The sequence below is a fragment of the Numida meleagris genome, chromosome 1 (assembly GCF_002078875.1).
Source record: "Numida meleagris isolate 19003 breed g44 Domestic line chromosome 1, NumMel1.0, whole genome shotgun sequence".
NCBI classification, from domain to species: domain Eukaryota; kingdom Metazoa; phylum Chordata; class Aves; order Galliformes; family Numididae; genus Numida; species Numida meleagris.
Genome location: NC_034409.1, coordinates 27387095 through 27399239, shown reverse-complemented (window position 1 = coordinate 27399239; position 12145 = coordinate 27387095). Strand labels below are relative to the sequence as shown.

The window sequence follows — 12145 nt, the reverse complement described above, 5'->3', positions numbered from 1 at the left end:
ACATGAGCATAACATCCAGCACTTAAGTTATGCAGTGATATAGATGCTATATGTTAAATTTGTAATCAGATTCCATATGAGACCACTACATAAAAGAGCAAAAAATTAGGTAAAAACTATGTATAGAAATACGTGAAAGGGCTTTCACATTCCATCAATTTCTATATACATTAAAACATTTCTCAAAAAGCTTAGTATGTTCATAAACATCAAATGCAAAATTTTATATACTAAATAATTATATGGTTGTCTGTCCTTTCAGGAAATGTTAAGATAGAAATTCAGAGTGTAAATACAGTTTTCCTTTGACGCAGTACAAAGCTTTCCAAGAATACCAGCTTGCTCATCTGCTGACTGTCACACTTGGATGCTGGAAAGGAGTGTACTGGTTAAATCTAGAAAATGCATGTTGATTAGACTCCTAAGGTAACACTTTCACTGCCTTTTCTTATTCTGCCAACTAGAATAGAATGAATTACCTACATAGGTAATTCACAGCCTTATTTGAATCATATATGCCTTTTTCTGCTGATCTACTTCATCTCCTAGAACTCTTGAATTTCATCATTAAAAGATTTCATGGGTCCTGGAAAGAGCACTCTGTGGCTTCACCCTGTCAGGCTCCAGTGACATAAAAAGTACTGCTCTATAAAAACATGCATTATTATTGTCATCAAAATTCTGGTATGGCATATGTGCTGGTGCTAGTTACTTTCAGAAGCAAAACCTCTAAAGAGAAAAGGGTTGATACAATGCAAAATGAAGGTCAGTTGGAGTTTAAATACATCAAAATAGGAAAGTGACTTAAAATCTGGCACTTTATAAAAGAGATACTACAGTTAAGCAGCATGTAGTATTTCTTACTAAATAATTCAAGAGTCTGTTTCAGAGCCCTAACCTAAGTGCTAATTAGAGCAACACACTAAATTTCAACAAAAAAAAGACCTAATTAGTGACCATTTCCAGTTGCAAAAGATGGAAGCTCTCTAATTTATCTCTGAAAAAAAGACACTGGAGAGATACAAAATGAAAGGGGAGCTTTAAAAGAAAAAATCATTTCAAAGTCTAGGCTCCAGCAGGCATTTCACCGCCTAGAGCACACTGCCCTGCTCAGCCCTTGGAATTCGTCATTAGAAGAATCAGATGATTATTTCCCTCCAGGAGAAATCTCCTCTATGCCAGCAAACACATACTAGAAGTTGTACATTTTCTTAACTGAGGTAAGCATATAGTTGGACTAAAAAAGCAGCACACCAAACTTCATCTATTATTTTTTTCAATAAGAAAGGTACAAACTGAGCCTGTGCAATTCTTTGAGTTGCAGCAGCTCACTACACAGTGCTCGGCTATAACATGCTTTTAGCAGTTCACATTACTTCACAACTGGAAAATCAGAGCTCTTCATAGAACTAAGAAAAATTGATAACACAGAGCTGAAAGTCATTAAATCATATGTAGATAATCAGTAAATTGAGAAAGGTTTCTAATGGGAATTACAGTGCACTCTGTAAAACTGCATTCAAAGTTACCAGCCATTTTATCTATAATATTCAGTGAATCAAATGAGAAATCCAGCAGTAACACAATCAAAAAACCTAGCTAATAAGCCTTAAGATTTCAGTTGAAGACTTTCATTTAACATACGTATATAATCTACCTTTAAATTAAATGGCCCCAACTTACAGACTTTATTGTTCTAAATATTGTGGTGATTTCAGTAGAACAATTTCATAATAATGCTAAAACTGTTTTATTAACTTTTGCTCTGTGCATATTTTCAGTGCATAGTAGTACTGACGAGGGATGCAGAAGGACAGATGTTTAACTGGCAGTAAGAGCAGAACAGTGAATTCTCAGCTGTCAAGTTTCAGGCTGAAGTTCAAGAAAAGTGCATGCCCACAGCTAAAGCTGAGTCTCGTTACTGAGCTTTAATAACCTATTAAGACTTCTCTGATTACTGAAACATTGAAGCTTACATATTCTTGCCTCAGAACCACAGTTTACTTCCAATTTATGCACACAGGAATGAAAAGACATATATTTATAAAGGAGAAAGTAGTCCCTATTAAGAATCTGCAAGTCCTGAAGATGATTTGCATTTGAGAGACCCAAGGCATTGCATGCAAACTCTGAGCTGAAACTAAGATGTGAACTCCTCCCTGCAATATTCCTCACTAACACCACAGCAACACAACAATCATGCCAAACTAGGCTGGCTCCTAAGTATGCTTTTCCTTTAAAGAGACATTGGCTAAGGATTTCATTTCTGGGAACAATGTGTAGACTTTATCACTATCTGTTTTCTTCCTCTATTTGCTTCTTCACATTCATAGCGACACATTCTTTCAACCTTCCTTAGCATCTGTTTAAGCACTTACATATGTTATCATACAATCTAATGAAAATAAATCTCCACATCCCTTCTATCATGCATTTCCAGTATCTCTGTTTCCATCAGTTGAGGCACCAACTGGGTGAAATCAGAAGCTACACAGTGTCAATGAAAGTCTGTGAGTCCTTATTTAGAAGTTACCAGGTCCGTGTTCTGCTGGTTACCTCTTTACCTGTGTAGAGCTCAGCAGTTTTCCATTCAGTCATCTTCACTTCCAGAAAGCAGACAACTATCTCTGTATGCTCTTTTGACATTGTCTTAGTAACTATATAGTATACAATGTAAGGGGAAAGCTGGGATGCAGTTTTATTTTCATCCCCCCAAAAAAAGTCCCTGGAAATTTTAATAATTTTCAGAATTCTGTATTTATTTGGAAAACAAATGAAAACTCATTAATTCCTCACTAGTTCTTTCTCTTGCTCCTTAATGAACATTTGATCTTTTCAACTTACCAGGCATGATAATATTGGAAAAACCTAGCTTCCTTGTTATGGATACTCCATGGGTAAACATAGATGTATACTCTCTCCTAATTTGTTCTATGTCTCCATGAAGCAACTGAAGAGAAACTGCCAGACCTGAAAATCAAGAGAAAAACATGGGAAAATAAGATACTCAAACAAGCTATGATTATCATTACTTCTTCAAGATTATATATACTTGAAAGTATATACGCATTCCTGACAGGTCAAACAATGATAGGAAGTTCAGTAATATCAAGCCAAATCATTTCAATTGTTTTTAATGTATTTCAAAATTATATCAACACCCAGAAATCCATAAGGATGGGAAAACAACTACCCACGAAAAAATGTTACCAAATTATTACTGATGTGTAACTAAACTACAATGATACATCAGATCAAAATTGTCTCAGCAGAGATGGATGGAGACCTTGATTGGAGAAAAATATTAAAGAAATGTCAATTTAGAGAAACATCAATCAGTAATAATTTCTACCATTTCATTTTTTATTTATTTCAACACAATGCTGCCGTCAGTGTTATGCAGGAAATAGTACAACAAGAGTGCTCCCCATCCATATGAAAAACATGAACATTCTAGTGCATCACTTCACCTTATACAAGTTTATATAATGTATTTATCCAAAATCAGAAGAATTAAATTTCGAATAAACAAATCTAGCATAATTGATATTTGTCACATAGACCCAGTAATTTCATAATGACTGAGACTGAAACATTTTGTCAATATTAATCAGATCTAATCAATCATGTTCTCTGTTTGCTAGAAGACACGCAAAATTCAAGGGTGGCCATAAAAACATTTGACAGTATTTATTCCTCAAGAATCTAGGAAGAATAACTTCACCTATTATATCTGCAGCATGCAAAATCATTGCAGACACAGCTAAAATTAGCAAAAACAACAGGCATGTCTTATGGTTATTTCAAAAGTAATCACCAAGACAAGTGTCAGGATACAGCTTGTAGAGATTAATCTTCCCTGACCTTCAACATTACTACAGCATATCACGTGTCAACAGACAGATCAAGGGGAAGATAAGAGAAACTCTTCACATACACTCAACAACTGAAGATAAAGAGAAATCTCAGCCAAGTCATAATTAACTTGAGATTAAGCTTAAGTAAATAGCATGCACACACAAACTGAACAACAAGGTCATCATGCCTTTGGGCTTTGGAAGAAATTTTCCCTACGAGCATGTTATATTTAAATGAATGAATTTTCTTTAAGTCTGATGGTTCTAAAACACAGCCTGAAAAATCAGCCTTTAGTATTGCTAGTCCAGTTTCATGCATGTAAGAGATCAGAGATCTGATTAGCATGGCAACTTTTATCCTTTCCCTCTTATTTCCATTTATTATATATTATTTTGGCACCTATGGAAAATGTGATGCTCTGACCAGACTTCCATTCTCTTAACATGAAAAACAACTCACCTACACATCTCCAATGGAGCGCATAAATAGATTTTAGAAGCAAAAGCATTTACTGAAGTCTATTTTGTTTTAAGGACTAAATTTAATACTATGAACGTTAATCATCTCAGCAAAGGTAATTTGTTCCATGATAACCACTTAAATTTAGGGAGTAGTAATAATTATTATCAATGTAAACCAGAAAAAAAAACACACAGTGCCCAGATTATAGTACAAGAGCCTTCTATGCCCTTTCCCTGTTGGTAAGAGGTCACAGAGGCAAAATCCAGACACTCCTAGTTCAGGTGAAAAGGTTTTCATCGCTGGATCAAAAGAGCTAGGTTGGATATGTTGGATAGTTAGAAATACTGATAGTTAGCCCACTGCCAATCTTGTTTCTTCTATATTTTAAGATGCTGTTATACATACATATGTATATTCATAACCCTTTGTGTATATTCATACCCCATATATCTCCACTTCACTGTTTCCTTGGAAACCTGAAGAAACGACGACAACGTTAATCAGATACCATACACTGGTGTTGTATAAAATGACTGTGTTTTCTAAACACCAAGTTCAAGACCTCAAAACCAATTAGTACTACAGTTTTCTATGTTTTTGTCTACAGATTTCACAGAGTTCCATGAATAATATCGTTTAGGTAAAACCCATGATAAATATCAAAAGTGTTAATCAGTGGCAGAATAGATTTAACTTGAGAAATAAGCTGTCAAGAATTTGAAACATTTGTTAATGCAAAAGAAGAATGGTATTAGAGCTCCGCTTTTCACAGCATTCGTTACTCATAAATGAAAGGTCATCTGCTTATGTCCAAAAGTTTCAAGAAAATCTGTCAGTGAACACACTTAGAACATGTTCTGGACGTTTTACTTAAAGTTTGAATACATCTTTTTAATAAAGAAAATTGTATGCCTCACCCAACTCCTACGAATAATGAAAAACATAGGATTAAAGATTAAGTTACTTAACAACGATGCTATATGTTGTAAACATTCCTGTACTCCAATAGGAAAGAGTACAACTAAACCAGAATGGAAGCAGAGCAAGGATGCTCAGGGAAGGAAACTTGAAGAACCTCTGAAGACGAAGGTTTCAAGTTAACAGCTGTGTCACTGAGGATCCAGATGCCAAATGAAAAGGGAACTGGCAAGAGCAGAAGCAGAAGAACTGATAAATCTGATAAAGACACTGAAGTCAGGAGCATTAACACCATAATCAACGAAAAGATGGATATTTAGCCCTGCTAAAAAAGACCTGGGGGTACTGGTGGATGGGAAGCTGGACATGAGCCAGCGATGTGCCCACACAGCCCAGAAAGCCAACCGTATCCTGAGCTGCATCAAAAGAAGAATGGCCAGCAGGTGGAGGGAGGTGATCCTGCCCCTCTACTCTGTCTGGCAAGGCCTCACCTGGAGTACTGTGTCCAGATGTGGAGTCCTCAGTACAGAAGAGACATAGACCTGTTGGAGAGCATCCAGAGGAGGGCCACAAAAATGACCCATGGAATGGAACACTTTGAGGACACGCTGAGAGAGCTGGGGCTGTTCACCTGGAGAAGAGAGGGCTCCGAGGTAACATGACAGCGGCTTTTCAGTATCTAAAGGGGAGCTACAGGAAAGATGGGGACAGACACTTTAGCAGGGTCTGTGGTGATAGAACAAGGGGAAATGGCTTCAAGCTCAGGAAGGGAGACTTAGGTTAGATATAAGGAAAAAGTCTTTTACAGTGAGAGTGGTGAGGCACTGGAACAGGTTGCCCAGAGATGTGGTTGATGCCCTGTCCCTGGAGACTTTCAAGGCGAGGCTGGACAAAGCCCTGGGCAACCTGATCTAGCTGTGCATGTCCCTGTTCACTGCAGGGGATTTGGACAAGATGGCCTTCAGAAGTTGCTTCCAACTCTAAGGATTCTGTGATTTCATGATTCTGTGATTTCCAGTTAAATCTTCTGGTTGTTCTCAAAGCTCCATTAGTTTTGCAAGGGAAGTAGCCCACTTTGCACAAAGGACCTAAAACCAGAATATTTTCACCACTATTACCAAGGTGTAAAAACCCAGTTGCAGAACAGTTTGCTTGCATTCCCACCGCTTTGCTACATTCCAGAATCTCATTATGGGCAAAAATAACATGCTGTATATGAAAAGCCAGGAACTCATTACTCCTAACAGAATTTATAACAGTCAAACAAAGGAGTCCAGTTACAATGATACTAAAATACTTAAAATTAAATATTGCTACAGTGACATATTTAAACAGAAACTTTCCAGCATATACTCCTTGGGCAGTACTTTCAAGTCTCAGCTATCATTGTACATCTTCACTCTCATGTGTTCCATCCAAAGACTGAAGTCTTTGATTACAGAGAGCCAATTCTACACATAGTAACTATATGTTATAGTTATCTATTACATAGGTTGCTCTGAAAGTAACGTCTCCTATTTATTTCCACGGAAACTATAATAGATACAAAGAGCACAGTAACATTATTTGATAAAGAATATTCTCAGCTACAAAACACTTCTTTTTCAACATAGTCACCACTATTAGCTATGCATTTTTGCCAGCAATGAACAGGAGCCTGCACATCACGCTAACAAACATCTGCACCAGCAGAGGTGACCCACTGTCATTGTCACCACTAGCTGCAAAGCACCACCCACTGTGTCACTGTGCTCACATCCACTGGTTGGTCTCCAGAAGTGTTCAGCAAGCGTCAATTAATGTGAATGGATGCAATTTTTTCCACGTGGAGGAATTCAGTGACACACATTTGATTTATACACACACTGCCATGTCAGACACCATTCTGTCAGACTGCCCCTCTGCTGTCATGTCGCGCAGCAACTAAATGCAATGGAATACTGGCAGGAAGGTTCAACCTCTATTGCCATACCATCACAATCTCCTCTGATGTCATGGGCTGACATAATAAAATAGGAAGGCCAAGATAATAAAATAAAATACTTTCAAATTAGCCCTCATAGAGCATTAATACCAATGTGTGTTGCATCACAGAGATGAACAAAGCTAAGCAAGAGCAAAAATAAAGTAGCTTTAATTTATTGTTTTGTCATTAGATAAATGCTGTTAGAAGTCAAAACAAAACTACAGGCGGCCCAGGACAAGCCAGAGAGGTCCTGAGTACTGTCAGCTCAACACAAAAACTGTGGTCAGGTACATGCAATAGCAATTCCATACTTATGGGTTTGTAAAGACACCACTTGCCAAAGAAGCCAGACACCCATCATGACTGAGGAAACACATCTGAAATAGAAGTCCTGAGAAAGGGGTACTTTGCAAAGATAAAATAATTCACATTTTACAAGGATCATTAAACATTTCACAAGTTCCCATGCTTATTATAAATCAGGCTACCTGACTATCAATTACAGCTAACTAAGATCATTTTCATTATACAGACACCACACAGAGCCATTCAGATTTTATTAAGCTGCACATTCAATTGAAGTGAAGAAGGAATTCCTCAGACACAAACAGAAACGAAGAGGAGCCAGAGGAGTCAGTTAGCTCAAAGACACCACCTTCCTCACCAAGATGTAACCAAAATTTTGTGTACCTCTGTAATGGCCAGAAAGTCACTGAATTCAATTTGCAACTGATTATAGTTATCTCTATAGAGGAGAAGGGAAAGGGGAAGATAAGGTTACTGCTCTGAGAAAGGAAGGTTTCACCACCAGTCAGCAATGAGACAGGGTCAAACAGGAGCAGGCTTCCAATTTGGTCAGCATCTAATTTGGGGAGATGGAGAAGATACTCAAACAAAAGAAAAACAATGAAGGTAATAGAGATACTCTTCTCATATGAGGTGATAGAAAGATAAATCATTAACTTTTCTCCTATGAAAAAATGAACTCCTTTTCTATCATGTAACAAAATTAATACAATTTATTTTTAATTAATTCCACTCTGATGATGTATGTCAACACTAGTTCTTTCTCACCTAGTTTCCTCCATTAAACAATAAAATTATCAGCCAAATCTAAAGAGTTCCGTTTCAAAAAATATATAAGTAAATAAATACTAATAGTGTATTTCTGCTGGAACAGTTGAGCACAGACAAAGCAAAACAGAAAACTGTAGGATGCCAGCATATAAAGCATTTGATGGTGGCTGATATGATAATAGCAGCATTTAACGGCCCTAGAATCTCTCCAAATCTACAAATTTCCCATTTCTAGAGCATTTGGAGCTAAAACATAGAATGAAAATGATGATCCAGTGTCCAAATGAGTGGCATATTTTCTTTAATTAGATGTATAGTCCAGTTTTGTCCCCTCAGACAAAACTTTAATCACCTTCAATTATATTTTAATGGTAATTAAAATCTATTGTGTTAGCTATCATTCTTTATTTACTTCTGTTTTTAAAATATTACTACAAAGCTTTGCGCGCTACTGCTAACAGATTTGCTTTTATATCTTTTGCAAGCACAAGAGATTTCTCACAATTAACTTGTACCATAGATGATTTTTATCATTCAGATGACAGAGAATACAGAAATTGACAAGCTGCTGAATAAGCATTCTGTATTTCTGTTAGATATGTGATTTTAACTTAAGACAGATTTTATACTGCATTATTGATTCCTGCATTTAGTTATGACAAAAGGCAACTGTTTATTATGCTTACATACTTATTTGCATTTGAGCTTCTGGGGGAGGGGAAAGCATTTATATTCAGCTTTTATCTACTTGCAGCAAAGCATCCTAGATTATATTAAGGAGAAAATGCCTACCAGCTGCTCAGGAAGCCAATAGAAAAACAAAAGAAAAGAAAAGAAACAACAACAACAACAGCAAAACAATAAAGTCAAAACTCAGAACACTATTCAGCAGTGTTTGTATTTTAAGAAAGGTAATGAAATAAAACATCTGTCCAAATGAAGCTGCCTAAGGGTGTTAAAATTACTCAGAAAGCATACAGGTGTTCACTTTTCTGTTAGTATTTAAACTATCCTAATTACAACTGCAAAGATCAAACTCGCAGATTTCCATATTATAATTGAAAAACAAAATTATTTATTAATTCAATGTAATTTAGCTAAAATAATTATCTAAATCTCGTGAAATTTGGTCACAGTAAAATCTGTGCAGTAAATCCCACAAATTACTGTCTGGGAACAGAGGGAAAAAGAAAAGTAAATTCAATCTCTGCCGACCTTGTTACAGTTACTCTGAATGAACAAAATAAATGCCTAACTAATTTAGGTACTTGCCTTCCAATTACATCTTGTTTCAAATAAAGAAACAGGCAACATTTAACTGAAACCTACAGAAAGTGTTAAAAACAAATCCTCACAACCAAAAAAGCCCAGGTAACGTTAGTAATGAATTTGTAACTATAACCACTGGAGGAGATAAAATCTTGCATGTATGTTTCATTAATTTTATCATTTGAAGCTGCCTTAAGACTTGTTATTCTTTCAGTAGATAAGGAAGTCAAAGATGGTACTTATTAGTAACAAGCAGAAACAGCTTTTGGAAAAGTTTTTGTCCAACAAAAGAGTTTGAATTTAATTTTTCTTAAGTCTTCATCTTCAGCAAAGTCTACAAGTCATAGTCATGCTGTATGAATCACAGAACTGCAGGGGCTGGAAGGGACCTCAGGAGATCATCAAGTCCAACCCCCCTGCCAAAGCAGGTGCCCTACAAAAGGTCACACAGGTAGGCATCCAGACAGGTCTTGAATATCTCCATAGAAGGAGAGTTCATAACCTCTCTGGGCAACCTGTTCCAGTGCCTCACCACCCTTACTGTAAAGAAGTTCTTCCACATGTTTGTATGGAACTTCCTATGTTCAAGTTTTAGGCCACTGCTCGCTGTCCTATTGCCACTGAGAAAAACCTGGCCCCATCCCTTTGTCTCCAATCTTCCTTTAGATATTTATGAAGGACACTTATGGATCACTACATCAAAAAAAATATCTTGAAGCTGACTTTTGTTTTCTTTTTGGTAAAACTAGAACCTTCACAGACAACAAGACAAGCTCAGACTGCCATATAAACATACAAATTTATATCTGACTGATTTATGAGTCTGCCTCCTTTGAGGATCAATATCTTTTCCCAAAACTACCGCCGTTAACACTACATGCTATACTACGTTACAGACACTGGTAACAGCGTCAGACATTCTGTAAAATGTACTTGAAAAAGGAAAGATCTGCAAATTTTTGTCTAAAAACCTTATTTAAAACTGGCTTTTCATCACTTCATAGCTGTTATTCAAGCTTAAATGAACTTGAGCAACAACTTGAGTAAATTCTCTATACATTTAATCTTTAGGCTTTAGCATTTGTTTAGAACAAAATGGAATGCCTTAGTTCATTATGTACTTACAATGAAGCACATACAACTGCAGTTCTTATTTTAAATGTATTTCAAATATCAGCCTTCAGTGACAGCTAGTTCTTAAACACATCACAGTAGAATATGCAGTCTCCTTGTCACAAAATGTAACAAAAGATTAAGACCGGCAAATTAATAGATTGTCATAGAATTAAAGTAATTAAACGAATATCATTGCTCTGAAATGTTAGCTATGTGTAGCTACAGAAAACATTTCAGAGAACTGATGACACATCTGGGCAATCTGCAGAGAAGAGACAAACACTGCTCTCAGCTGAGCACAAATCACAGAATCATCTGAGTTGGAAGAGACCCTTAAAGGTCATTTAGTCCAACTCCCCTGCAATGAATAGGGACATCTACAGCTAGACCAAGTTACTCAGAGCCTGATCCAGACTGACCCCTTGAACGTCTCCAGGGACGGGGCATCCATCACCAATCTGAGCAACCTGTTTCAGTGCTTCACTACTTTTATTGTAAAAACCTTTTTCATTACGTGCAGTCAAAATCTCTCCTCTTCTAATTTTAAACCATTCTCCCTTGTCCTTTCATGACGGACCCTACTAAGTAGAGTCTGTCCTCTTCTTATATCCCACCTTTAGATACTGACATGCCTTTAGATACTAACGATGCAGAGCGAAGCTTGATGTTAGGAACCATAAGCTCAGGAGTTACCCAGCTGTTTATTTTTTTCTGTTTCTCCTCTTTCAAGCACATCACCAATCCTGCCCTCATTCTTCCTCATTTCCCTCCCTTCCTTTCTCCACGATGAGCCCAAACCTCCTCTCTGTGAATAACAGCATGTCATGCTGAATCATAGAATCACCAGGGTTGGAAAAGACCTCCAAGATCATCCAGTCCAACCATCCACCCACCACCAATATTTTGCCACTACCCCATGTCCCTCAGTACAACATCTAAATATTTCTTGAACACCTCCAGGGATGCACTACATCTTGTAGCCAGAAAATACTGTGTTAAGTTGTCACAGTATTGTCCATAGAAATACGTGTTCTATAAACTCTTACAGCGAGATACCAATTCCCTGCTGTACTAGATCTCTTGTAGGTTTTCATCATACAACGTGGGGAAAATTTATGCTCCTTGTGAAGCCTCCACAGTTTCACCAGTGGAAGGTAAATGACTCTAAAAGACTTCCCCACTGAATCACATAATTTTTAAGCCAAAGCTTACCATTGGTGAAACAGGAGAGAAAACAGCCAAAGTATATTGCTTTCCACCTGTTTCTTTAATCTCTCAGTGTTTGATGGTAACCATGGAGTAAAGATATTATTAGACTGTCAAAAAACTGCTGAAAGCAGAGAGGTGGGAGAAGACATAGACTGTCCCTGAGCACACACTCCTGTTTCTACTCAAATGCCCCCACTGCCACACTTGTCTCAGAGCTTGCATCTTGCCAGATGGGCTCATGCACTGAGATTGTCTTCCTCATGGCTTGCC

General features: G+C 37.1%; 1 protein-coding gene across 4 annotated transcripts in view; it reads right to left on the bottom strand.

Moving 5' to 3' along the window:
• The window catches only part of DOCK4 (dedicator of cytokinesis 4), a 253261-nt gene that overhangs the window by 109972 nt on the left and 131144 nt on the right, over nucleotides 1–12145 (bottom strand). For all 4 annotated transcript variants that reach the window (XM_021384917.1, XM_021384919.1, XM_021384918.1 and 1 more), the window contains exon 13: nucleotides 2845–2970. In XM_021384917.1, coding sequence (XP_021240592.1) covers nucleotides 2845–2970 — 126 coding nt within the window. The remainder of the gene's footprint in view (nucleotides 1–2844; nucleotides 2971–12145) is intronic.